Source organism: Cavia porcellus, unplaced genomic scaffold (assembly GCF_034190915.1).
Source record: "Cavia porcellus strain 051 isolate PalLab524CR breed Dunkin Hartley unplaced genomic scaffold, mCavPor4.1 scaffold_25, whole genome shotgun sequence".
In the NCBI taxonomy this organism is placed as follows: Eukaryota; Metazoa; Chordata; class Mammalia; order Rodentia; family Caviidae; genus Cavia; species Cavia porcellus.
The window spans coordinates 13495746-13523644 of record NW_026947508.1 but is presented as its reverse complement, the minus strand read 5'-3'; the positions used below and the strand labels follow the sequence as shown (position 1 = coordinate 13523644).

The 27899-nt window shown below is 55.2% G+C and overlaps 1 protein-coding gene across 4 annotated transcripts in view; it reads left to right on the top strand.

Annotated features, from left to right (window-relative positions):
* The window catches only part of Iffo2 (intermediate filament family orphan 2), a 52994-nt gene extending 25095 nt beyond the window's left edge, over positions 1-27899 (top strand). For 2 of the 4 annotated variants that reach the window (XM_063235623.1, XM_003471373.5), the window contains exons 2-9: positions 14105-14165; positions 15359-15454; positions 16550-16690; positions 17935-18074; positions 21345-21465; positions 21575-21667; positions 22081-22211; positions 23480-27899. In XM_063235623.1, the coding sequence (XP_063091693.1) occupies positions 14130-14165; positions 15359-15454; positions 16550-16690; positions 17935-18074; positions 21345-21465; positions 21575-21667; positions 22081-22211; positions 23480-23585 (864 nt within the window). In that variant the 5' untranslated portion in view covers positions 14105-14129 and the 3' untranslated portion in view covers positions 23586-27899. The remainder of the gene's footprint in view (positions 1-14104; positions 14166-15358; positions 15455-16549; positions 16691-17934; positions 18075-21344; positions 21466-21574; positions 21668-22080; positions 22212-23479) is intronic. The other 2 variants (XM_063235621.1, XM_063235622.1) reach the window with 2 other exon arrangements.

Genomic DNA, 27899 nt, shown 5'->3' with positions numbered 1-27899 from the left:
GCTCCTATTAGGATGGGAGCGGAGTCTGGACTCAGTTGAGTCTGGGTTCCAGTGTCGCGTTCTTGGAACCTCTGCTATGCTGACAGACAGCTGTCACTCCAGGCTGGGAACCTGCGTGCCGAGCCCTTCCCCCTCAGCTATTTGGATGTGTGCTTGGGCTTCTCCAGAATCCTGCAGAACCTCTGTTCTGAGATGATTGGAGGGTCGCTCTGCACCAGTGTGCTCTGCCCTGAGATGTCACCGGGCCTGTTGGGAACACTGGCTGGCCAAACCCCGGAGTGATGGCTTTGCCTGCTGGACCCTGGCTTGCTGGTAGTGGGGCTTATCTGAACCTCTTCCACCTGAAGGCCAGGACCACTGCTAATCCTCCTTGAAGATCTCATTGCCTAGGAAAAGAATCACGGAGCCTTCCCTGCTCCTGCCTTCCAGGACCCGGTTCAAGCCTTTCCCACCGGGAAGTGCCTTCCGGTCTCTGGCCATAACCCCGAGTTATGGGATTAATTCTGTCACTTCTCGTGGTTTTCCACAGAGTAGAAAAAGGAACAATCAGCTGCCTGCAATATTTGAGGCAGCACTGTGGCCCCTCTGGCTCTGAAGCACCCTCTAAACCCCTCTTTCTCATCTTCCTCCGAGGCCTGAGTCCTGACTCAGACTTGAGCTGAGACCTGCTCTGCACAGGAAGGATCTGGCTGGTCCCTTTAGGGTCCCCCAGGCTCCTGGTAAGGAGGCACATTCCTTCTCCTGGAGTCATGAGGCCCTCTGAGCCCAAAGATAACCCTGAGCCCACCTTCCCTGATGGGTATACTGAGGCCCAGAGAGGCTAAGCCACATACATTTGGCCATTCAGCCCATGTGGCAGAGCCAGGCATCCTCCTCTGCAGGGCAGTGATGTTTATTTTTGGCCAGGTGTGGGCTGTCCATACCCCTTTGATAAAGGTGGCTGTGGCTCTTTCCCCAGACAGGTGTCCTGAGAGCAAAGCACCCAGTGCCTGGTGGCTGCACGGGACTCCTAGGCTGGAGCTTCCATCCTCGCCTGCTGCCCTCGCCTGCTGGCCCCTGCTTAGCAGCTTTCTGGCACCTCAGGGCTGCCCCGGGGGTCACCACAGCACCTTCTCTGTGCCCAGCATCCCTCTCCTCCTGTCCTCCTCTGGGCCACCCTGACTCTTTTTGGGCTTTTTGGCCCCAGGGAGGCCCCTGACCTCTGAGGAGAGAGCAGATTACCAGGCCCAGGCCTGGGGCAGGAAGGGGTTAAGCAGCTGTGCCTGTGAGCCAGACTCTCAGCTGGTGTCCAGGCCCCTCGGGCCATCCAGGCCATCTGGACTGACAGACCTACACTGTGTCCCATCTGTCCCAAGGCAAAGTCACCAGGAGGAGGCCTAGTCTGCTGCCTTTGTGGGCCTGCTGGGGTGGGTGTGGACCCCGCTATGAGTCCCTGTGAGGCCCCCTTCTGGGCCAATGCCCTGAGTAGCTGTCTCTGTGATGTTGGAACCTACTGACATAGGTTTCCTTGTGCAGATGGGCCCAGAGAGGTGCAGGGAGAGGCCCAAGATCACACAGCAAATCAATGCAGGCAGAGTGGACTGGAATCTGGACAGTGCCCCACCCATGGCCCTAGCGCCCAGGCACATTCATCCAGTCAGTACTGATTGAGGGCCTACTGTGTGTCGAGCAGTCTGCAACTCCACACACCAGACCGTGCTGCAGTCCCAGGATCAGGGAGAAAGACCAGAGGATAAAGGCTCTGAGGGAGAAAAAGCATATGTCGGTCATTGTGACAGCCCTTCAGCTACTGGAAGAGGAGCCTGCTACTAGGAGAGGCAAACTGATACTGAGCACTTGGGGTCTGCCTTCAGTCACATCCTTAGGACTGAAGTAAGCAGGTATTATTTCACCCCATTTTAGAGGTGAGCAAATTGAGGATTAAAGAGGTGAAGTCCCCCTTACCAGATCACCCTCAGGGGAGTGGCTGCTCCAGTGGCCACCCTGGGGGTGTCTGCTGTCAAAGTATTTGCAGGTGAGAGCAAAAGACAGGTACAAAGGGACTCCCCCCACCCCAGGGCAGCCACTTAACTCTCTCCTCCTTTCCCAGCTCACGTCCCCTTTGGCACATTGCTGAGTCCAGGCCAATACTGTGTGGCTGGAGGGTCATGGCTCAGGGCACGGAGTCCTCAGTGGGGTTTTGTGGGAAGAGGAGGTGTTTTGTGCCAGTCCCTTGGCAGAGCAAGACTTGGTGACCCTGCCCTTGCCTAGGGTGGGCTCTGGGCAATACCTGGGAGGTCCTTCTGGGGGACTCCATCATCTGCAGACCCAGAACTCTACCCGCCAGGGAGGGCTGGGCCAGGCTGATGGAGCCACACACACCACACAGGCAGGGCTCCACTGTGCCCAGCCTGGCCTGGCCACCCGCTGGGAGATTTGGGGGGATGCAACTGTCCGTCTTTTCTGGTCCCTGGGAGACTGAGACACACACTGTGCTGTCTTCTCCCTTTAGCGTGAGGCCACCTGACTCAGAAAGGAGTCCAGGCTTTGTGACCTGGTTCTAAGCCAGCCTCTGTCACTGCAGAGCAGGGAATTCTGATGTTTCTGTACTCCGGCTCCAGAGCCAGACTGAATTCCGGCTCAACCATCTCGGACAAGTGTCTTCGCTTCCCTGATAGTAATACCTAGCTGGTAAGGTAGCTGTGAGGAGCAAGAGACTCCACACTGTCATGCTGACACTTCCTAGTGTTAACAGTTAGGATGAAGGGGCCCTGCACAAGTCCCCTCACCTCTGTGAGCCTCCAAATCAGCAGAATGGAGACAAGGAAGTGAATAGCATCATTCACAAGATGAGCTGCCGGGGGCTTTCTTGTCACAGTTTTTTGGGGGTGTCTTTGCCCTATTTCTTTCCCTCTTCTGTCTTGAGGGGAGGGACTTTTCCCTCAGAGAGAAGCTGGTCGTGGCCAGGCAGGAGGCATCTGTGTGTGTGTGTGTGTGTGTGTGTGTGTTGGGGTGGAGGTGCCCGTGCCCCATCTTTGCTTCACCCTGGATGCCAGGGCCTGCCCTGACTCAGGAGTGGATGTTAAGAAGTGAGTCTTTCCCCTTGAGCTGTGTTTAGTCAGTAACCCCTCTCTCGGCAGGCACGGCCCTTTGCGGTGTAATTACCTGTCCCAGCTGCCCGTCCTGATGTCCCCGCCAAGACTTTCTGCAGCTACGCAAGTTCTGGCCGTGTTCATCCCTGGGTCCTTGTGTCTCTTCCCGCCTTCTTCCTGGACATTGCTCAGGAATGCGCTCCTCCCCTTACCACGGCATGGCCGGGACTCATGAGTTAGAGAGTGATGCTGACCCCCCGCCTGGCGTGGCTCTGTGACCTTGGGCACATCCTGTCACCTCCCTGGGCTTCCGATTTGTCTATGAATGGCCAGGACTGCTGAGAATCCCTCTCTGGTGTCCTAGGGGCCTGTGTTTGGTGTTATTTCACCCCTTGTGGGCCCAGTTTTGGCTTGGACTCGGTCCATTAATCCACCTGAGGGTTGGTTGGCCCCATTATATAGATAGGGAGACTGGGTCCTGAGCAGCTAACTTGGCTCAAGGTTGCAGAGCTGTGTTGTAAGCCCAGGACGAGGCCCCAGACCTTGCCTGGCAGGCTCTGCCTGGCTGTAACCCCTTCCTTTGACCAGGTTGGGAGACAAGGAGCCCCTGGCAGCTGTCCCCAGGCTGGGGGGGGGGGTGAAATGGCTGATGGGAACTTACGCGGAGTTGCTGGCCGGCCGTGGCGCCCTGTGTTCACCTGCTTGTCTCTTGGTCACTTGGATTAAATAGCAGAGAGACTGAAAGTGCCTATTAGGTTTCCAGAATAGCTTTGGGAGTTGCTGTTTTTCTCAAAGCTGTAAACATCCTCCTGGGTGGGGCTCCACACCCTGCTGGGGACAGACCCCTGGGGTCTCCTGCTCCCCAGACCCCTGGGGCCTCCTGCTTCTTGGCCTCTGGGTGTCTGGAGACTTGATGCCCAGAGCTCCTGCTGGCCTCTGTTATTTTTTGTTTGTTTGTTTTGTTTTGTTGCTTGATTCAGGGTCTTGCTATGTAGCCCAAACTCTCAGCAATCCAAAACTCTCTGTGCCCAACTCCTGCTGGCTTCTGGAGGTGGGCAAGAATCAGCTGGAGCCCCAGAGACTGAGGGCTGGATTGAGCTGGGCAGAGAAGGGGATCCAGGGGCAGGGCCAGGCTGGCTGTGTCCTGCGGAGGGAGAGCCCAGGTGAGGAAAGTCTGGCTTTGAATTAGAAAGTATAGCAAAGCTGGCCTGCTCTGTGGAGGCTTGGGGAAACTGAGGCTGGCTGGAGGGGCAGGCAGGGAGGCCATGTCCGAGCAGGGCTGCACCGGCCTTAGATTGGATCTTCTAGGGAAGGCCCTGATAGTGACTCTCAAAGGGCCCTTTCTATCCAGTACCTGCTGCTTATCAACCTCTGTGTTGGGCCCTGAAGTTGTCACTGTGACCTAAAGATGGGACTGATTTTGCAAGAATTAACTAGGGGGCTGGGGATTTAGCTCAGCGGCATAAGCGCCTACCATGCAAGCTCGAGGTCATGAGTTCGATCCCTGGTACAAAAAAAAAAAAAAAAAAAAAGAATTAACTAGGGGGGACCAGCAGGTAATCAGCCTCCGTACCAAGCGACCCAGAGCCCTAGTCTAGGAGTCTGGGAAGGCCTCCCAGAGGAGGGGTCATTGCACAAGCAGGTCCTGGAGTCAGCATTAGAAAGGGGGAGGGTGCAGAACCTTCTGGAGAGAGAACCCAGCATAGCAGAGGCCATGGAGGTATGATACAGCGAGGTGCTAGGGGAACACTTTTTCCTCTCCTCCCATCTAGCATGTGGCCACTTGCACAGAGCTTATCCGATGGGGCCTCTGTTCCTTCAGTGGACACCAGTTGGGCTCCTGGCTCTCTGAACCTGGTCTCTCAAGCTTGCTCTTTGTGGAAGGCAATCGCCACCCACAGGGAAGGGCAGCACAGGTGGAGAGGCAGCGTTTTGACTCTGGGAAGCTGAGGCACAACACAGTGTTGCTGTGGTAGCCAAGGTGAGGACCTGGGGATCCTGCTTGGCTCCTTGGACAGCTGGGAGCCTGTGGTAGGGAACGGTGGTGAGTGTGGCTCAGGTGCCAGCAGCTGCTGTGTGTTACACACATAAATCCTCATGTCACACATGCAGGCGTCAGGGGGCACAAAGCCCCTCCTGAGTCTGCCCCTCACCGCAGCCACCATTTAGGGTAGCGGGGCCCGTATGCCAGTGTGAGAGTCCTGGGGTGCACTCCACCAAGTTGGGTAGACTGTTAGGACTTGCCCGCCCTCTCTAAGCCCATGGCACCCTTGCCTGCGGAACCACCTGCTTACTGTTAAGAAGAAAAAGTACGCTTGAGAACTACATACAGTTGGATCCTATTCTGCTTTTTAAAATCTCATAAGAAAAGTTGGAAGGACTTGTTGCCGATATCAGTGATCACTCAGGGAGGGAGATGTAGGTGGGTTTGGGGAATTTTTTGTTTGGCTTACCTGTCTTCTGCATCATTGTAAAACCCTCCTGCTATTTAGAACAAGGAGAAAATGAGCAGGCATTTTTGTCTTAAGATTTAAGTGAATTTGACTTGTTGACTAAGCACACGTAACATCATTCAAAATTAATGATGGGACAGGAGAGTATGTTAGTCTGTTTTCTGCTGCTAAAACAAAATACACGAGGTTGGATAACTTACAAAACTGAGACTTAGCCCCCAGTTTTGGAGACTCAAAGTCCAACCAGCATGGTGCAGGCTCTGGTGAAGGTCCGGCTGGCTGTGTCACATCATGGGGAACCGTGTGAGAGGGCGAGACCGGAAGCCAGGGGATGGGGAGGAGCCGTGATTCCCACCAGGGTCCCGGGAGAAGCACCTTCATCCCTTCTGAGGGCAGCGTCTCTCAGAGGTCCCACCCTCTCTCAGCATTATCACGCTGAGGACCACAAGCACAGCACCAGACCTTTGGGGACGCACTCGGAGCACATCTAGACCACAGGAGAGCTGCGATGGTGGCACAGCCTGTCATCCTAGCTACTCTGGAAGCTGGGGTGGAAGGGTTGAGAGCTCATACTCAACTGGGCCAAGAAAATAAAACACAACAGCAAAAACCTAGTGCATACCATCGGAGAGAGGACATTTCAACATATACGACAATGTAGACGAAGCCTGAGGACCTCATGCTTAGTGATTCCACATCCATGAGGTCTGCAGAGTGGTCGATCAGAAAGTCAGTGGAAGGGTGGTTTCCCTGCACTGGGGGGAGCAACATGTGGAGTTGGGGCTTCATAGTAACGGAGATTCAGCTTGGGAAGATGAAAACTGTCCTGCAGACAGCAGGTGGTGACAGTGACAATGGGGAGAAGGTGCCCAATGCTGCTGAGCTGGACACTTGGAGGTAGCTACAAATGAATTTATGTTCTGTGTGTTTTGCCCCAGTTTAAAAAAAAAAAAGACACAAAGAGACCAGAGTGACTAAGCCGCCTTATCCCAGTCCCTGGCCACCCAGTTCCCACTCTAGAGGCAACAAATGTTTATTGTGTCATGAGATTCTTTGGTTTTTTCTTCTGGCCTCTAGTGCCAATGGGCAAGGGCCACTCGGGTCCTCTTCCCCCAAGGGCAGAAGCTAGATGCTTTCACATCTTGAAGGTCTGGGGCGGCAGCACCCTGAGCTTCCCGCCTCTGTTGAGCTGGTGGGATGAGGGCCAGAGGTTCCAGCTTGGAGAGACCTCCAGGGCTTGCTTACCTCCCTCCTGCAGAAGACCTGCATGTCCACATCTGAGTCCCCAGCACTTGGCTTCTGAGTGGGCACTTGAGAACTGTTTGTCGATCCACCCAGGGAAGAAAGCACACTTTCTTCCCCAGAGGCTGCCTCTGGTTTCTGGGTAGTGTTCTGCTGGCTAAGTGGCTGTTTTCCAAATGAGTGACTGTGACTTGTCCCTGGCTTTCCGTTTTCTGAGTGGTGAACTGAGGGTCATGGGTAGGAGTGCATGGGGCTGAAGAGGATGTCTTACCACGGAGCAGAGGGACTCAGGTGGACCTGGGTTTGACTTCGAGCAAATCTTTTCACCCAAGCCTCAGTGTTCTCATCTGTAAAGTGGGAATAATAACATCCAGCTCACAGACCTGTGGTGGGGACTCATAACAGAAGTAAAACGGCTGGCACATGATTGGCATTTTACGGTGGCCTTCTTTCTAAGAAGGCAGAATGTGATGAGACAAACAGGGACGTGGAAATTTATAGTGCCTTGCATGTCAGCAAAAGCAGGTCCCAGCTGGAAACACCCGATATGGGCATAATGGTGGATCTGAGTAGAGATCACAGGGGGCTCCGTGGAGGAGGTAAAGAAGGAATAGGTTGGAAATGGTGCCCCTAAAGGGGTGCTGATCCTCCTCGCATGGGATGCTGCTCTCCCTGTCACTGGGTCATCGGGAGACTGGCTCATGAAAGAAGTGAAGCTTCAGCGGGCATCGGGGCAGGTGGTTAGCTGGCCCAGAAGAACGCCTGCCTAGTGGTGTAGGAGACCAGCTGGATCCTCCTGCCTCAGTTTCCCGGCTACCACAGCGGCCCTCGTGAGGACAGACCTCAAGGGCCGAGCTGTGCCTGCTAATTCTTAGGATCATCTGGCCACGCAGAGGGAAGAAGCTGGTGTTTCCTGGGGTTTTGCTGGCAGTGGCGAATCAGTGGCCTTGCTCTGTGGTTTCTTTCCTTCTGTCACCCCCCCGCAGCCTTCTGCGCTGTGGTCACCCAGTCAGGTAACAGTGGCGCTGAACTCATTATTGTCACCATCAGGAACATGGTTATGGTGGCGCAGTGGCTCTGGGGTCAGACAGCTTGGGGTACAGGTGCGGCCCGGTCACTCACTGTGGTCTCTCAGCATCTGCCATTTAAAGATCAAAGGGACGAGGGTACTGACTATGTGCTCGTGGCATGCCAAGCACTGTTCTGAGCACCTTTTGGTCAATTACAGCATGGCTAAGTTGCAAAAAATGCTGATTGGGTGGGGATTACTGAGGCCCAGAGAAGGCAGGTAACTTTCTTGAGGTCACAGAGCTACAAGATACATACCCTCTGGTTATGGTTACATTGGCCAGACATTGGGTGCCCTGGGAGGTAGGGGTCACAGGTTAACGTTGAATGTCACCTTTTCTTGGGTGCAATGAAAGACCATATCCAAGGTGTACAAATAGCACTGCAAATGTCATGTCCAGAGGGATCCTTAGAGATCCTACCTCAGATGGGGAAACTGAGGTTCAGGGCCTAGAACGACCTTGCCCATGTGGGGCTGAACTCATAACACAGCCAGGACTTGCAATGGGATCTGTTGCCTCCCTGCCCAGTGCCCTCTCCCCTGGGGACAGGAGGCCTCTGCCTCCTCCGAGCAGCCTTGGCTGGCCTTGCCCGCTGGCATCCCTGGCGAAGGAGGCTGCTGGTTCACGTCGGGGCAGGCCGATGTGTCTCCAGGTGGCAGCTCCTCAGCCGGACCCCATCACCCGCTCCCAGCCCGCGCTCTGGGCTGCCCAGGCCATTACTGCCCGCCAGTAATGGAACCAGCTGTCCTGGTTAAGTGTTCACATTAAATTAATGCCTCCTCCGTGGAGACAATCAGTTGGCATTTAATTTGTGTTTCCTTCTGAGAGCAGCCGAGTACAGCTGGGCAGTTCCGAAGGGCACATCCGTGAGGCGCCCCTTCCTGGAGGTGGGGAGGTGGGATGGTACCAGGAGGGGAAGGCAGGCAGGTAGCTTGAGTTTCTTGACTGCCCTTTTTAGGGGAGAACCAATGTTCACCGTACCCCGAGAGGGAGGGAAGAAATCAGGAAGTGGGAGACTCCTGAGTGTGGCGGGGAGCTGCTGGAGGAGGCACCCCGCTGGTGATGGGGTGTCTGCCCTGGTGTTCCCAGCCTCCCCCCACCTTATCTGTCTCCTGCCACCAATGTGGCTTGTCCGAGGGATGACAGCCAGGAGTGTGGAATGAGGAAGTAGACTGGGACTCTGTTTGGGGCCTCAGTGGAAGTCACCCGTACCCCACGGGAGAGGCCCCCTGGACAGCTCCTGCTGCAGCCCCTTCCCCAGTCCAGCAGGGCACCAGGCTGAGGCACTGGCCACGTGGGGAGGCGACAGCACCCCACAAGTCTGTGTAGGAGGCGGCACAGAGAGCTGCCGGGCACTGGCTGGACAGTGTTTGCAGTGAGCAGGGTGGACAGAGAGGACAAGGGCGCTGGACCTGACCCATTCTTGGGAAAGGAAGGTGCTCCGCCCCCACCTGCCCTCTGCCAGAGGCCAGGCCTGTGCTCGGTGCTGGTTGAAGTTTTCGCTGGCCCAGCCTCGCCTGAGCTGTTCCTTATCACCTGAGTGAGCTGGCCTGGGTGTGCCGATGCTCCCCGCCCTGCAAGGTGCCCTGCAAGGCGCGGAAGCCTGTGGCTCCGCCTGGCTCCTGCCCGGGTGCCGTCCAGACCTCTTCTTCACGGATTCTCTCCCCTCTCAGAAGGAGCCTCATGCTTCCCACCTCACTTCACAGTTGGGGAAACTGAGGCCTGGGGAGGACAGTGGGCTTGTCCAAGGTCACGCACAGCTGGAAAGTGCAGGGAAGGAGGGTTGAAGTCTCAGAAACCTTAATTATTTACCAGGGCTGTACCCACTTTCCTCTCAAGCTGGAGTCTCCTTTGACAGCACAGGAAGTGAAAACCCTCTGAGTCAGCCCCTATGTGGGCTTGGCTCGCGTTTCCGCCCCTCGTAGGCCGCCTTTGTGGCTCTTTTCCTGGGTCTGTGTGTCATGTTGAGCGGCTGATGGGGGAGGGGAGCCGCTGGCCCCGCTGCTGGGGGGGGGGGACCTGGAAGCCGCCCCTCCCCCGCTGGGCAGCTGAGATTTCTTGTCAGTCACGTGGTCCAGCGGTTGCTCCTCAGGAATGCGGCGACCACATCTGGCCAGGGCTGGCGCTGCTGGCTCCCCATCGGGCCACCAGCCTCCCACGTGTGCGATTTGTGAAGATGGTGGCGGGGTGGCCCCACGTCTTAGCCAAGCGTGGTTCTCTGGAGTCATTTCCTCTTCCCGAGTGCATTGTCCTGATATCCCTGCCACCCCTCCTTTGCTCTGGAGCGCTGGGCAGGGGGAGAGGGAAGGCTGCTCTCCCTGCCTGCTTCCTGCCTCGCAGCCTGTCTCCAGGGGGAGGCTCTGGAGCCCAGCAGATGTGAGGAAGTCCGGGCTGTGCTGGTAACTTGGCTCCTGGCAGCCCCTGGCCCGGAGAGTACAGATTCAGATGCTCTGGCTGGGCTGAGGGGAGAGAGGGCCCAGGAATGAGAGGCCCTTCCATCCATCCATCCATTTTCCATTCCATAAAACTGTCCCATAAATACATCACTCTGACCAAGAGTCTGGAAGGTTTTAGGAACAAAGAACTAGCAGTGAATGAGGAGGGGTGATTGTCACCACTGAGCAAAGCCTGGTGCGGGGACCTCTTTGCCCCATTAAGCCAGGGTCCCCAGTCTGAGATGGGTACCAGCTGGCCTGTGCAGGGGCCTCCCTGTGTGTGATCGGGTGTCTCGGGGCCGGCTCCTTTGGGTGAGAGCTGTGTGCCGTGGGACACTGTGGGCCAGGCTGCCTGGAAAGACAGGTTGGGGGCCCCCAAGGCAGGCACCTCAAACCCCTAGAGTCCCGGGCAGGAAAACAGTGAAGTGGCTGCTGCAACTTGAGGAGATGACATTTGAGACAAGCCTGGAGAAGGGATAGGATTTCAGGAGGCAGAGGAGGAGGAGGGAGAGGAAAGGGAGGAGTTACCTGAGCGCTGAGTCCTTTCCTCATCTGCAAAGTGGGTTAAAATCCGTTTTAATCCTTGGCAGATATTTTATGTATATGTAAAGGTTAAGTGATATTTTGCTATATGTGAACAGATGCCTAACTTGGCAAACACCCCCAGAGGTCACAGTGACTGTCCCTCGGCTCCCTTCCCTCAGCATCACTTGAAGGTCAGGTGGTCTGCTGGGCACTCACCTCATGCTCCAAAGGTGGTCTCTTTAAGGTGGCTGCATCCCTTTTTCTCCAGCTCACATCCCAGATGCCCCCAGGAGTCCTTTTGAGTTAGTAGGCTCAGGAATCAGAATCAGGCAGACCTGAGTTTGATTCCAAACTCTACCATCTTTTAGCAGTACTGACTTTTGGGCACTGGCTTCCCCTGGCAGTGCGCCCCCTCTCGGTGGGAGGCTGGCCTTGCCTTCCTGCTGTAAAGTCAAGGTGCTGCTTCCTCCGCCCTGGGCACCCTTCTGCCCAAAATTTAATTGGGTGGGCAGGGCCAGGCAAGAAGGGATGGTGCTGGGGAAATGGACGACACCTCAGAAACAATGATTTGACTGGCCAGCTTTTGGTGAGGCTGGGTGCTCCCTCGAGCTGAGCTGAATTGCGGCAGATGTTGGGTGTCTGGGCTCTGCAAGAAAGACATGGCCCGTCTGGCCCTTCACCCCGCAATTTCTGCACCGTCAACACTGTCACCCGCTGCAGCAGGCTTTTCCTGTCACCTCTGCGGGAGGGGAGGGACATCTTCAGGGCAGTGGGCTCCGCACGTGAGGTCTGTCTTCTGTACCTGGAGAAGTGAGCCTGCTTTGGGAATAAAAGGCCCATGAAATCCCTCCTTCAAGCACCCAACTGGAGGAGTTAGGTGAACAAAAGGAGTGGGGGGGGGTAGAGGCACTGGATTGTGTTTCTGAGAACCTGGGAACCTGGTCACATGCAGACCAGCACCACTGGGGAGCCGAAGCCCCGCCTAGACCTGCTGAGTCAAGGTCTGCAGGGAACAAGATTGCTAATGATATCCAAGTCTCACACATGCTGCTTCACAGCCCGGCTGGGTGTTAATCCCAGCTCCCTGTGTGCTGTCTGCCTGGTGTTAGACAGCTTGCTTCACAAACCCTGAATTCCAGCTCACACATCTGCAAAATGGGCTTGAGTGGAAGTCTTTTTACCCCAGAAGGTTAATAATTCATGTTAAAGCAGATGATGTATGTGTAGAGCTGCACCATGGGCCATGCTGGCCAACTGATGTTGGCTGTTAACTGTCTAGAGGTCTAAAGAGATAGGCTCACTTCACCTCGTGTAGATCTGGGCAAGCCTCATTTTTTCCAGCTGTGTAGTGGGTCTGCTGACCTCTACCCAGAGGTGAAGTTTTGCTCTGCCACAGTCTCAGAGCTGTCTGAGGGAGGGAGTATGTGTCATTCTTCACCCTTTGCTGCCCCGGCTGTGAGACACAGCAGTGAGACTGTCCCCAGAAGCCTGACTGAGTGCAGTGCCAGACTCGGCATCCGAGTCTCTTTCCTCCCCTCTGAGCAGGGAGCAGCGTGGCCAGGAGAGATGATTCAGCTGGGGACCTGCTGGCCTGCACCTCCCCCAGGGAAGCCCCAGATGCCCCATGCTGCTGGGCTGGGGTGAGAACGGCCTGGGACTTCTCCCTGCTTGGCCTTTCTGCCTCCACCCCCTTGGGCCTGACCTCCGAGGGAGGTGGTGGGGCAGACTCTGCCTCAGTCTGCTCCCAGACACTGTGGGTGACCTTGGGGAAATGACCTGTACACTCTGAGCCTCAGTTCCCCTCCGCACAGCAAGGAGGCACGTGGCTGATCCCACCCTGCCCCTCCCCAGCATCTCTGCAGCGTCCAGTGCTAGCCAGAGCCCCAGCCCCTCTGGCCTCTGGGTCCTGACTCTGGACCCCAGAGCTGGGGACAGACCAGGTGGCTCATGTGGGCTAACAAGGGGCTGACAAAGACCGGAGTGAATGGGGGTGGGGCACGTGTCCTTTGGGAACTCTGTGAGGCCCATCTTGTGTGGGAGAGAGGAGGAATTTTCCTCTGTGTGTGCAAACAGTATCCGTTTTCTCTTGTTTCCAAATGCTGGTGACGTAACCCACTCTTTGTCTGTCCCTCCCCTCTGGCCTATTTTTAGCTGGCCCCCGAAGCATCCTAAAAGGCTTCCAGACCGCCTTGCTTTGCAGCCATGTGGGAAGGGCAGCCTGGGGTGAGGAAAGACAGAAGCCCGCTGTCTGTCCCGGGACAGAGGGAGGAGAGAGGAAGCTGCCCCAGAGCAGAGGTGGGGAAGTAGAGTGGGCCTTCAAGCTCTGAGGGTGCTGGTTTGGGGAGCCCACAGAGGAACTCCGAGCAGTCCATCCGCAGCCTCCCCTGGGCCTGGGTCCCTGCTCCCCTGCCCTCCCCTGCCCTCCCCTGCCTTGGAGCTGTGACTCTGAGGCTTGATCTCTTCACCCAGACGTGGGGGGATGACGTTACCCAGGCCCTGGGGCTGCTGGAGAACCTAGCAAGCTGATATAGAAGGACACCCTGACAAAGAGGGTGTCAAAGGGCACTGGGTGTGGGGGACTGGTATTTGAGCTGCTCCTCCCATCCTGAAGTTAGTACTTGGGGTACCCTGTGAATTGTGCTTGCCCGCACCCCCCTCCTTTCCTGCTCAGCTCACTCAGCGCACACATGAGTGGAATTGTATTCAGAACGCCCTTAGCATTGGATCTGGTATACAATAAATGCTAAAGAATCAAGAGTTGTATTTGTTGAATTTTGTTGAGGCCTGGATATGAATTCTGGCCTCATCCTTGAATGCCTGTGACTTTGGGCAAGACCTTTAGCGTCTTCGAGCTCAGTGTCAGTTCCTGTGTAGGTTTCTGTATTGGTTTCAGTGGACTGCGAAATAAAGGGGCTCCAAGATTGCAGTGTTGAACACAATGAGGTTGTTTCCTGCACGTGCAAAGGAGAGCCCAGGGTGAGCCAGCTGCGGGCCGCCTCGGGAGGCCCAGCGTTTTACTGATCTTGTACCGCAAGAGTGGCGGTATCTATACCCCACTTTACAGTTTGTATGAAGGCTATGGTGGTCCTTCATACCTTTCTCTCCATGGTGCCTTGCTAAGGCCGTGGAAGTGGCACTTGCCACCACTTGGAATTATAGTCAGTGTCAACCCAGCTGGGTAGACACAGGGATGGATTTGCCCGTGCCTCCTCTCCACCGCGCCTAGGGACAGGGTGAGGGTGGATACTGAGGGCTGGACTGGCTTGCAGAGGTCACTCTCTGACCACTGTATTTCTTGACTTTTGCAGATGGGAGGAGGAGCTCACCAAGCGCATGGACCTCCAGACCATGGTGGACACTCTACAGGAGGTAAGAGACCTTGAGGTCCTGGCCAGGAGAAGTGTGGGAGAACCACGTGCCAAGGAAAGCCAGAAAGGGTTCTCAGAATGGCCCCTGCCCTGTGTGTCTTCCTCTGCTCCAGCTGCGCCTCTGGGACACCAGGAGGTCTCCTGCGTCTCCTGTATTTAAGGGTGGCCCAGTGCAGTTGGCTGGCCATAGAGCTCGGCCTCAGGAGTTGGGAAGCCTGGGGCTAGCTGGAGCTGGAGACTCTCTTCAGCCTGTGTCCCTTGCAGAGGCTGCATTAGGTGGTTCCAAGTCCCCCTGCCCCTCAGATCGCAGGTCCCTTAAGTTTGGACTGATGCCTCGGAGATAGCTGGCAGGCTTGAGCGGGCTCCACGGGGCACACATTGCCTTGCCTGCTCTGCTGCTCATCCGCTGTGGCGACCGTGGGCAGCAAACTTCACGGCTTGGCCTCTGTTTTCCTCTAAGTCAAACAGGAATGGAAATAGCGATTCTATGAGAAGGCCCCAAAATTCTTTTCAAAAATTATAAGAATTAGGTTGGGTGATGTAGCGCCCTTGCCTAGCCTATGTGAGGATAAAAAATAAATAAAATAAAATAATTAAAAATCCATTTCTGATATTTAAAGCATTTATAACCTAAGAAAGAGAGACTGAAATACTTACCAATATATACAAGGAAAAGAATGAATATCTCTCTTTTTTAAAAAGTTTTTTTTTAATTTGGAAAATTCAGAAAAGCATAGAGAACAGAATCAAAATTCTCTCCACAGAGGGTCAGTGAGTGTGTGACCTTCAGCCTCTTCTATGCCAGGGCTCCCCCACCCGTGCATCTGGGTCCCCCACCTGTGCATCTGGGTGATGTGTGCCACTCTGCCATTTTCTTGTGAGAGGTGCCGAATATTGGCAATTTCAAAGCTTAATGGACTGGAGCCCCTCCTCACCTTAACCTGTTCTTTTTCTCTTGCTGTCTGCCACGGATTTTTCCGTGCCATAAACGATTGTCTGGGAAGTGTTTGGAGCGGTCGGTGGGGCGCAGTGGGCAGCAGGCAGGGAAGATGAGGTCCTTGGCACCTTTCCCTGGCACGTAGGCACCCAGCCTGGAGGGACATGGAGTGCCCAGGCTCCGAGGGACCCGGGTGTCCAGTTCCTCGTCCCCGCCAGGTGTCAGCCCCGCTAAAGCCTGCCCCTGTCCATCTGCAGGCAGCGCAGGAAGCCGAGGCCATCCAGGAGGAGATGAACGAGAAGATAGAGCGGCTCAAGGCTGAGCTGGTGGTGTTCAAGGGGCTCATGAGTGACGTAAGTGCCACTGGCCGCCACCCCTGGTGTCATGACCTCCCTCCACCCCCACACCCATCATGCAGAATGCTTTATTCACTCCGAGGCTCCGAGCTCGGCTTCTAGTTAGAGTCCTGGCTGGCTGCGTTTGTCCTGAGGATGACGGATAGATGCATCGGGGAGACCAGGCGCCCTCCTGCCCTCCCCACGCCGCTTCCCTCTGTCTGAGTAGAGATGCATTAATCCGCCGCTTAACCCATCGCCCTCCCAGGCTCCTCCGACGACCCGTGTGTGTTGCTCGACTCCTTTCCAGCTCACTGTGCCTCGGGCCTTGGGGCCTGGCTCGGGGTTGACGATGTGGGCTGGACTGGCCCAGCCTGAGGCTCCCTCGGCCTCCAGCAGGCTGCCATGCAAGGCAGGAAAGGCTGGTGTGTGTCCTCTGGACCACCTGGGGCTCCTGAGTGACCGTGGGTTGGGAAGCAAAGGCCTCCTTGCTGTTGGGGACCTGCATTTCTTGATGCCTTTGAGCTGCGGGTGGTATGGAGGGAGAGACCAGACCGCAGAGGAGGGGTGCGGAGAAGGAGGCAGGGTGTGAGTGATGGCGTGGCCTGGCCTCTGGCGCTCTGGGACGTGAGGCTGGGTGAGCCGGAGAATCCTGGGGCCCTAGGTGGAGCCGCACGACTTCTTACTTGGGCCAGGAGACTCCCCTCATCCTAGATGAGCGTCTGCTGTCAGCTGGGGGAGGAATCCAGGACAGAGGTGCCGTGGCAGGCGTGCTGTGTGGGGCCATATGGGACATGCCGGATGAAAAAGAGGGACTCCATCTAACAGTGGAAGCTGTCTTTTGTTTTTCTTTCCTCTAACAAAACAAACACTGACTCTGTTGCTTGCTGAGAGAGGGATCTCTCTCCTTGCAGCCTGCAGGGAGATCTGCACACACGGTCCCTCTGAGGTCCCAACGCAACCCACCCCGCCCTGACTAGCACTGACCCAATCGTCCACTCGCAGGACAGGCCAAGTCTCCCTTGGACTCCAGGGATCTCCCCACTCCACCCAGGCCCTCCTGCTTGCTCCATCCCTCGCTCACGTAACCCCTGCCTGCTGTCCTCCCTGCAGCCCATGACAGACCTGGACACAAAGATCCAAGAAAAGGCCATGAAGGTGGACATGGACATCTGCCGCCGAATCGATATCACGGCCAAGCTGTGCGATGTCGCACAGCAGCGGAACTCGGAAGACGTGTCCAAGATCTTCCAGGTGACTAGGGCCATCCCGCTCACCAGCCTCCCCACCCCCAGAGTCCCCCGGCCCCCACTGCTGCCTGGCCAGCCCCTCTTTTCCCAACATCCGCTCACTCCCTTCCCGAGAGGTAGCTTTGACTGGACCTTCTGCCTCCTAGGGAAATGTTCTCAGGGACGCGTGGACTTGTAGGCCCCATGGACTCCACTGTCGAATCTGACTGCTTCATTCATGGCTGAGGACACCTGGGCTCAGGGGGTTGCGTGACATTGTGTCCAGGCATGGAAGTGGTCAAAACTGGGCTAAGACTCAGGGTCCTGGCCCTCCAGGATGCATCCTTTGGCCCATGCTGTGTCCACTGTCTTGCTTTTTGCCTGTCCCTCTGGCCATCAGGACTGATCACTGTCCCGGTGGTGGGAGACCCATTGCCAGGCTATCTGGAGAACTGACTTGAACCCTGGCAGAGGGGCCTCGGAAGTCACAGAGGAGCCATCGGCTGTACTTTATTCTGGAAGAGTCTTAATGCCCCCAGACCTGACATGCATGCAGTGAAGGTGCCCCTGAGAGAGAACAGTCAGTTAGCACTGATGGAGTCCTGGGAGAGGGCTTGGGGACGCCTGAGGGCCCGTGTCATTCTCTGAAGGCTGCTTCTGGAGTTTGGGGTTGTATGGCTTTTGCTCGAGCCTGGGCAGGATGGTGTGTTGTTGCTTTCTGTTAGGATCTGGACCTGGCTGGCAGGGTCTGGGCCTCTCGAGGGCCCTTTCTCTCTCCATGCCTTCTGGCTGCCCCTCTGCTGGAAAGCAGGGGACCCGTGCCACCTTCATCTGCTCATGTCTTGTCTGCTTGGGCCTTGGGCCAATGTCTGTGCCATTGCATGGGAAAGGAGGGCCCCGGGAGCTGTGCTGATCGTTGTGGGGGGTACGGCGTCTCTGTGGCTGGCTCTGAGACACTCCAGTGACTCTGCACCCTGGTCTGGCTCACCCCTTTGCTAAATCATGGGACTGCTTTTCTGGGGAAGGGAAAAAGTGGCTCTCAGAGCAAGGTAGGGTCCAGCATCCGGTATTCTCCACCCCGCATGTCTCCCACCTCATGCTTCTTGCTAATGCCGCCTGCTTCCTAGAAGACCCATGCATCTTTCCCACGGTGGCTGGTCCAGCCACGCTCCATCCACATCCTGAGACTCCGGTTCCCTTCCTTCCTGCCCTAACCCTCCAATCTAGCCGAGCCTCATAGATCCTTCCATCTCTTCCTTTTTGGTCCAGGTGGTCCCCAAAAAGAAGGAGCGTAAAGTGGCTTCAGACGATGACATCTCGGAGCAGGACGGAGAGGTGAATCGGTTCTCGGATGACGAGGTTGGCTCCATGAACATCACAGATGAGATGAAGCGCATGTTTAACCAGCTGTGAGTGTCCCCGCTGCCCCTGTACCCCACTCTGAGGGCACGGTGGGGAGGAGGGGACATCGGTGGGCTGGGCTGAGAGCAGCTTGCGTTCGCGTTTGATTGGGCCAGCACTGTGTTCTGGAAGAACTAAGGTTGATTTGCAACAGTGATAATTCAGGAAATTTCATGTTCTCATTCTCTTCAGAAGCCTGAGACTGGGCTGAACTCACTGAGTGTCCCCTAAGCAAGGGTGCTCAAAGGGCACATAGCTGATGCCCGACGCCCAAGCTCGAAGGCAGGCTTCTCCTTCCCTTTTGTAGACGAGGAAACCGAGACTTCAAGGGCAGAAGTAACTTGACTAAGACACTCAGTTGGTGCATGGCAGAGCTGGACCCAGGCCCAGCCTGTCTCACTAGAGTGCCCCATTGTGAGCTGCTGCCCAGCTCGGGGGTTGGTATGGCCAGTGGTGGCCAGGACAGCTGATACCAGCTTTTGCAAGCTGACAGTCCTGGTACCATTGGTGTACAGGTTCATGATGTCACATTAGTAACATGAAACTTGCTACCGCAGAAAGTTGGCAAATGCTACCAAGCAGGTCCGCCCTTCCTCACACCTAGAGAACTCGTGCACCAAACCTCATGGCCTGGAACCCTGGTGGCACTGTGATCTTGGCGTGTCCAGTGCTGTATTCTCAATGTATCTTTAGCAGTGCCCTAGAGAGGGACAGGGGGCAGGTGTGGGTGTGGACAGTGAGTACATCCAAGGGCAGGGCTGGGACTTGCTCTCTGGGGCCTGCCTCTCTGTCCCCCAGCCTTCTGGCCCCCTCTTTCATCGGAGTCCCTTGCATTAGACCCTGAGAACTCAGCTCTCTCCTAGGACTCCCAGCTGCGAGGCTGGCATGGCGCTACGCAGTCCCCTTCATGCCGAGGCTGGGGTATCGGCTTGTAGAGGGTCACATGCAGACTGGGACAGAGCCAGGGGTCCGCTCCTGCTCCAGTGCTGTGTCCCCTACACCAGCTGTCTGCATGCTAGGAAGAGATGCCCTTTCCCATCCCTGCTGTATCACTGTCCCTCTCCTGGTCCCTTTTTTGGCTCAGCTGGATGACTTGAAAGGAGGTGGAAGAGATGGGGGTTGGAACTTGGGTGGGGACTGAATTCCTCAGCCAGATCCTGCCCTGAACCTGCTGCTTCCTTGACACAGATGTGAGAGGGGGCTGCATTTGGAAGCTTTGCTGCTTGACAACAAAAAGGAGGCCCTAGATTCTTCTTTCCACACAAATCCCCCTCAGACCTCACTTGCTTTTGCAGATAACAGAAGCCTAACCATTGGCTGGGCCAGGTTTTCCGACTGTTGCTCTGAGCATTCCTGAGCCAAACTGCATGCTCCAGAGAGGCCAGGCTCATTTGGCTGACTTTTATTTATTGACTGATTAATTGCAGTAAAGGGGATTCAACCCCAGCCCCTTTTTCATCCCCCCCCCCCCAGGGATCGAACTCACAACCTCTTGCTTGCCAGGCAGGTGCTTATGCCACTGAGCTAAATCCCCAGCGCCCCCTTTTCATTTTTAAGACATAGGATCTCACTAAGTCACCCAGACTGGTCTCAACTTTGCCAGCTTCCTGCCTCAGCCTCCCCGAGTGTTGGAATTAAAGACATGCATCAGCATGCCCAGCCATTTGGTTGAATTAAAGGGCTTCTCTGAAGAAATAGCTGGTCACTTGAAGTCCCCAGGGAATGATTAAGCTGACGGGAATGGGGTGAGCTGCAAAGGGACACATCCAGAGACAGGGAGCTCCCCAAGCCAAGGCTCCTGCTGTGTCGAAAGAGGGTCAAATGGGAGTCAGGCAGGAGCCCATGCTGTACAAGTGGATGTTGACAGGTCTGGATGGGGTTCAGTATCTAATTAGATTTATCTGGTGTAAAGTAGCCTAAGTTAAAGACAATCCTCTGAACACGGTCACTGTCCCCATACCCCCACCTGCAGTTCCACGCACAGCAGCAGTGGCCGCCCTCCCCCTCCCCCGTGGGCCCTGGATTTCTCCCTGATATCTCCCCTGGCCGTGGCCCAGACCCAAGCCAGAGACCGCCCGCCCCCAGACAGTTGTAGGGAAGTCTTTGAATGATCCACTTGGGTCAGGCTGTTTTGTTTTGATCCAAATCAGTTGCTTGGGCTTGGGACCAAGGAGAGGAGGAGGAGGAGGTAGAGGAGGAGAAATCTGCACGGCCTGGGCCAGAGCCCCACCTCCGCCCCTCCCTGGAGTAGCGGCCTCTCCCCTCCCCCGCTTCCGGTCCTTTCTGGCCTGCTGTCCGCAGCTGGCTTTTCCATCAGATCCCAGCCGCTGGCGAGGAAGTGAAGTCAGGAGAGGAGTCTGGGTTGCTGGACTGCTGACCCCATGGGCTCCCACCCCGCCTCCCTCTTCAGTCCCCCTCCTCCGCCCGAGGCCCAGCTCTGGTCCCTGGACTCCCGGAGCCACCTATAGGCTACTTCAGGCACTTCCCGGCCTGGCTCCAGGGGGCGCTCGAGGCAGCTTTTTACCTGGAGTTATTCTTTCTGAGCTGAGATTTCCTCAACTGTAAAATGGGGATGATGTAAATAACTTGGTTCAAAAATTGAGGCTCAAGAATAGCTGTCCAAGTGGCCTTGCAAGGAAAATGTATTCAGTCTCTATGAACTACAGCCCATCGTCTTTAAAAGTATGTGCTTTTACTGGGCATAGTGGTGCTCACCTGTAATCCTAGTAGTTGGGAGGCTGAGACAGAAGGATTGCTGTGAGTTCAAGTCCAGCCTAGGCTGCAGTGTGAGTTCAGGCCCAGCCTGAACTACATAGTGAAACCTTGTCTCAAAAAACATAAAAATAAAACAAAACAACAAAAAACAAAAAATGTGTGCTTTTAAATATGTATGGTACTGGGATTAAACTCAGGGCCTTGCACCTGCTAGCAAAGTACTCTTGTCACTGAGCCCCAAAACGTATGCTTTTCACTGTACAAAATGCACCCTGCGTTTTGAAAGAGTTAAACTCTCTTTGCATAAGAAAGATGCAGGGGCTGGGGATTTAGCTCAGCGGCATAAGCGCCTGCCTTGCAAGCAGGCAGTCCTGAGTTCGATCCCTGGTACCGATAAAAAGGAAAAAGACAAAAAAAAAAAAAAAAGAAAGATGCCTTTTTGATGGCCACTCGTTTCTTTTGCGGGCAGAAGTATAGATGCGTTTCCACTGGGGAAGACGTCTCTTTTTATCCCCTTCATGGGCCCCTTCCGTCCACTCATGTCCTCTGCTGTCCCCTGATAGGCGGGAGACCTTTGATTTTGATGACGACTGTGACAGCCTGACGTGGGAGGAGAACGAAGACACTCTGCTGCTCTGGGAAGATTTCACCAACTGCAACCCGACCCTCGACCTGCAGGGCGAGGTGAGCTGGGGCCTCGGGCTCCCCGCCCCTGCGGCCCCTTTTCCCTGTCCCCCCTTGAGTCCCTCACCAGCCAGCTCATCCATCTGTCCTGTGGCGGCTGTCTCCCCAGCAGGAGGAAAACCTGGGCAACCTGATCCATGAGACCGAATCCTTCTTCAAGACGAGAGACAAGGAATACCAGGAGACGATAGGCCAGATCGAGGTAAGGCTTCAGGAGAGACGAGATAAAAAGAGACCAAGTGACCTGCCCCGGGCCTCACCGCCAGGAAGCAGCAGCCTTCGAGCCAGTCCTCTGCCTCGGAGGCTGTGCGGCCAACAGCTGTGTAACTAGAGTTAATGCCATACAGATGCTGTGCATAGGAGAGCTATCAGAACTGGGCAGGGCTTATCAGAATGGGGCCTCTGGGTGGCCAGGCAGCCACGCCTCTTTGACCAAGAGCGCTTCCAGAGGGCACGGACAGCAGAGGGCCAGGGAGGTCCATGTCCAAGAGCCAAGGTCCCAAGGGCGAGGTGGCTTCCATGATGCCGCCACTGAGGAGTTGAGGAGGGAGGGTGCTGAGGGTTCTGCCCGAAGGGCGGCTGGTCCTCACCATTGCTTCTGATCGCTCCTCCCAGCTGGAGCTGGCCACGGCCAAGAGCGACATGAACCGGCACCTGCACGAGTACATGGAGATGTGCAGCATGAAGCGGGGCCTGGACGTGCAGATGGAGACCTGCCGCCGGCTCATCAAAGGCTCCGCAGACAGGTACCTTGCCTGTGCTCCTGAGATTCAGTGGTGGAGGCCTGGGGCGGGGAGGGATACTTTCCGGGCTGCACCTTACAGCCTGGCTACGTTCCATCCTCCAGCCTAGCTGTCCATCCGTCCATCCACTTGGTGAATATTAGCACACCTGCTGGGTACTGTGGGACTTATGTATCTTATCTCCTGGAGTTACCCCAACAACTGCTCCCGTTGTGCCAGCAGATACTTGGTTTTTTTTTATTGCCAGTACCATGCTGTTTTTATCACAGTAGCTTTATAGTATAATTTCAAGTCAGGGATTGTGATGCCCCCTGCCTTGCCTTTGTTGCCCAGGAAAATAGATACCTTTGGAGGTCTACCGTGTGTTAGACTATGGGGATCTAGTAATGAACAGCCAGAACCCCTGCCTCCCGTCCACTTTTCCCTCTTCTCCCTTAACTCCCATAGAGCTTACGCCCCACTGAGTGTGGCGTTGAGTGGCAGAGGCAGGCAGGAGACTTCCCCTCTGTTTGTGAATCGGCTCCCATCTCTCATAGGAAGAGCTTTCCCTTCCCTCTTTCCTGTCTTCCAACCCAGGGTCAGGTGGGTCTGTCCCCAGGAGTCTGATGTGTTTCAGGTGTGACACACGAAGACAGAGTCCTGCCATCAGCACACATAGCCTTGTTGGGGCACAGACACATTGCTAATAGAGTAAGATAACAGTGGAGAATGCTTGGCACAAGCCACCCATTTGTGACATCTTCCCATACAAGAAGCAGTAGGGTGGTGGCTTGGCTCAGCCTGATCCGTCTTAACTCTCAGATCCCGCAGGACCTACTGTTAGTACAGGCAGGTGGACAGCTTGCGTAAGGCCCCAGCCACCTGTGGTAGAGTTACGCGGTGCTGCTTAACCTCCATCCTGGGTAGCCTCCCTTTGTGCTCTGAGTTATTTGGAGTGTCCCCTATGTGCCTGGACTTGGGCTGGATGATTGCAGGGTAAAAACCAAGCTTGATCCATGTCCACGGCTCCCGAGGAGCCTTCTGCGTGGAGACCCAGTAGAAGCTGGGGCAGAGGGTCCGGGAGGTCTGGGAGGCCACAGGTCAGGAATTGTCCCTTAACAATATGTAAAAGGACTTTGTTTGCATCTCTCGGATCAGCCATGACTTCCAAAACATTAAAGGATGCTAAGGAAAGAAGCCAGAGTGGGACCCCTCTGAGGGTGGACCTGACGGGCACGGCTACACCGCCTTCCTGCCCCTCTGAGTGTCCCCCATTTCCCTGTGCTCCCCAGGAATTCACCATCACCGAGCTCTGTGGCCAGCAGCGACTCAGGAAGTACGGACGAGATCCAGGATGAGCTGGAGCGAGAAGCAGACGTAGAGCCCATGGTCAGCTGATGACGGAGGCCCCGCGCGCCTGGTGGTCTTGGTGATGGGCCCTGGCCCGCTCTCTCCACTGGGCCGGGAAGGGCCCTCAAAGTGGGCGCCAGTCCTCGCTCATACACTTCCTCTGCCCTTCTCCGGAGGCCCTGAGGGACTGCTGCTTCCTTCCTTCTTTCCGTCCACTTCGCCCCACCACTGACCAGTGCCCCTCCTCCATCCGCCCACCTACCCACCCAAGGAATGGTGCTGTCAATTTCTATTGTTCTCCACGTTACAAGTGCAGACTTCTGTCCAGGACGATGCAGTGTTAACTGTGCCTTCTCCCTTAAGCTGAGCCACTTTGCGCTCCAAAGAATTATTCCTAGCAGGTGTTTTTATACGTAAAGCAAAGGAGGGGCCCGGGTGTGGCATCAAGCGGATTTTTCTACCCTCCCACCTGCTCCTGATTGGCATGAGCTTTGCCCTCCCTTCTGCGGGGCCCAGGCGCTGGCGCTGGCTGACTTGGGGTGATCTGCCGTCCCCTGGAGGGAGCCAGTGATTACCTCCAGGCCTTGGTGGGGACCTCTCTGGAAGAGGGAAAAGTGGACAGAAGGGAGGGAAGACCAATTTTTATTTCCTTTTTCGGATTTAGTGGCGCAGTGGAGGGACAAGGCACTGTGGGGGACTAGGTGGAGCCTCACTGTGTTTAAATTACTATGCAAAAAAACAAAAACAAAAACAAAAACAAAAAGCAGCTTGCCTTATATCCTTGTGGAAGGCAGGCCCCTCCCAGACTCCTGGTTTGCCCTGGGGCTGGGAGGCTGGGGTTCCGGGGATCGCCCTCCTGCAGCCTCCCAGGGTGAGCGCTGGTTGGGGAGGGGGTCCCCGTCAAGGTCGTGGGGCCCAGCCCACCTTACTGCTTGCTTTCTTTGGGACCTCTGTCGGGTTGGGGTGGGGTGGGGGTCTTTTATCGTCCTGATGACTTGATGTTCTCCCCTCTGTCTCCGGCCAGTACTAAGGAGTTTTCGAGCTGTAATTTCTCTGTGAGAAAGTCCCAAGAGGCCAGGCCTGGTTCCCCTCAGTCCGTGGCAGAGCACAGGGAAGCACCATCCCGTTGCTATGGTGGTTCTCCTCTGTCCCACGGTCACCTGCTGGTACTGACAGCAAAGAGAGACTGGCAAGGGGCGGGGAGGGAGGTGTTGGTGGCCGCTGGTGGCTTGGAGATGGCTTGCATAGCAGCTGATAGAGGACACCTTTATTCCCCTGGGGGTGCACACAAGCCTCTTTCTCTAATTCTTTTGACCGCTTGGGGGGTTCATCTGAGCCATTATCTCCCCTGTGTTTAAGAAAGGTCTTGTGTTGAGAACATTTTCTTCCTCTTGCCGCCCTTTTTGGGCCCAGTACAGTGGGGTGATTACCCATTTGGGGTTTTGTTGGCTGAAGAGCTCCCTCTAGAGGTCAAAAGAGCAAAATGTGTTTGAGGACCAGAACTCAGTACCTGCCAGTGCCGAGGCCCCAAGGGTGCTGGGCTGGAGGGGTGGCCGGTGACCACCATGCGCAGGGCGCCGTTGATCTGTTAGGGCCTTCTCTCTCTTCCTCGCTCTGTGTATCACACCTTAAAGCCGTTGTACATAATGTATGTGTATATAGAGAGAATGGGAATGTTAGTGACCGTTTGATGTAATTTATCAGAACTCCGTGGCCTTCCTCATGAGTTTCCCCCTTGTTTTGTTTTGTACTGTTGGGAAGAATATCCCACTGGTCCCTGTGCACTCTGGCTTTGAGACTTCTGTCTTCATCCCTAGCCCTTTAAATTTTTATTTTTTTTTTTTTATTTTGAGACAACGTTCTTACTAAGTAAGTTGTCTGGGCTGGGCTTGAACTTGCGATCTTCCTGCCTCAGCCTCCCAGAGTGCTGGAATTCAGGTGTGCGCACCGCCACGCCTGGCCATCCTCCTCATCTCTTGTTACCTAAACTGTCCCTTTTGGCAGGTACTTGAAGGGACAGTGGTTTTGGAAGAGAGACAGCCCTTTCCCTCTTCCTCACCAACCATTGTTCTAAAGGTTACAGGGTTCAAACATACCTGATTATTATTGTTGATGTTGTTATTGTTGTCTTATTTTTATTTGAACCAAAGGTTATCAGAGCCAACTGGGCTTGGACCTCAGCTGCTGTAAAGATTTTCCGTTTCCACAAGGGCAGAAGAGTCTGCCCTGTGGTCTCACTGCCCAGGGCTGAGAAAGGCATCGGGGGTGGTTTGGAAGTTTGGTGGGCAGAGTGGATGCCAGTTCTGGGTTCCGCAAGGTGGCGGGAAGGTGACAGACATATCTTTAGGGTTAAGACAGTAGGCGATGGGTTTAGCATTTGGGGGTAACAGAGGTTACCACGGCGATGGGTGCCCTGTGGTGTTTTGTTTTCTCCTTGGACACATAGGTCATTTGTCTTTAAGGTGCTCTGAATTTATCTAGGAAGCATGAGAACAGCAGGTGACACTGGCCTAGGAGTCCCTTCCTGATGGCTCTGCATAGCTGCTTCCCCCTGGGGAGCGAGGCTTGGGGGCAGGGGACAGGGGAGGACAGGCAGGGTGTGGAGAGCCTGCCTCCAGGGCTGGTTCTCGGGTCCAGGCCTCGCTACCTCCCACGCCACTAAATTCATTTTTAAGTTAGTCGCCAGTGGGCCTGCTTGTCTCCTCACCTCGAGCCCACAGCTTGCCAAGAAAGACCCCACTGCTTGCTGGGGCAGCGTCAGGCCCCAGTTGGGATGAACTGGTCGGTCCTTTGTAAAGCTGTAAATACTTAATTTTTTGTTTAGTTTTTCTATTTCTAAGCCCGGTGTCATACTGACATTGGTATTTTAGGGTTGTCCTCAGATGGGTTCTCCGTGCTGCCCTCTCTCACTCTCCTAGTTGTGGGGGTTTTATACACACTGAGGACTGGGGAGCAGCAGGGAAGATAGCATCCTTGGGCTCCCTGGTTGGCTGTGAAACACACATATAGACGCACGCACACACGCACACATGCGCACTCTTCTGAGATAGAACAGGGATAAATATTATTGGCAAGCAAACACCATTTGCTTTCTCGTGGCGATGTGTCTTGAGGGCTCTGGAGGACCCATCCATCACCGACTTAGCTCTGGGGCAGAGCTCAGATGACCTATGGAGAGTCTACCCACTTCTGCTTGGGGTAGGGAGAGGCAGGGTAGGTTAGGGGATCCCCTATGGTGTAACTTAAGCTAAATGTAATCTATTTATAAAGCAAGAGACTCTTATCTATTTTTATGAAAGGGAAGGGTTTTTAAATCTCAGGTAGGCAGTTGTGGTAGTCAGCATTTTTCTGTGGGCAAGATATCGTGCATGTTGCTGCTGGGTTTAATATACCTGGTACCCCTCACCCTGTCTTGCCTTCCCGTCCGCACTCTGATCATTCACACCTGTGTGTGGCTTCAGCCGAGGATAGGTCTCCCTTCACCCATTTTCTTCTTCTGTGACCCCTCAGCTCCTTGGAGGTCTTGTAAGGGGACACTTTTGGGGACAGGAGGGCTGCAAGAAACTCAGAATTCGGATGGGAGGAGTCCTAGGGAGGGGCAAGCTCTCCCCAGTACCCTCTGTGGGTAGGCTCTGTCTGATTCCTCACCCAGCTCTGCTCTGCCAAGGCCCGTTTGTAACTCAGCTGTGTTGGGAGAGGGCTGAGAATCAGCAGAGTGTGGCTGGCTGTCCGGCTGTGGGTTTGGGGAGCACACTATCTCCTTTGGGCCTGGGCTTTAGGGGGTCCCAGGGTGTCAGGCAGCTGGCGTGGGAGGGGCAGTAAGGTGCCCAGAGCCCACTCCTGGCTGTGTCTGCTCCAGGTGGAGAACTGGGCTGCAGTCCTGTGCTCCTGGATGACAGACCAGAGTGCCCGGGGTTTTCCCAGTCCTCTTCTTGGGACACTGAGTTTGGATCTAGAAAGGCACTATCCTAGAGGTGAGAATCTGGGGGTGCCTGAGGGATATGAGAAAGTCAGACTCTGGAGGGAATTTTCCACGAGTAGAAGATTTCCAGTCTTGGGATGGCCTTTCTGTTTAAGGTGAATCCTTCACCATTGTCTGTCCCTCCCAAGCTCTCCAGGAAATGAGGTGCAGCCCCCTAACCCCCGTGGACATTTTAGCATCTACCTGAATTTCAGTCCTGCCCCACCCCCCGTTGCTGTTTGTCTGCAGCTGGATCTAACATCACTGGGAGGGGGGTTTGTACTCACAGAAAGACTACTGATCCTACCAGAAAACTAACCTGTTTACTGTACTGTTGTAAATATTGTGCCCTTTATATCCTGTATATTGGCTTCTTTTAAATAAAGTGAAATGTCTTAGAA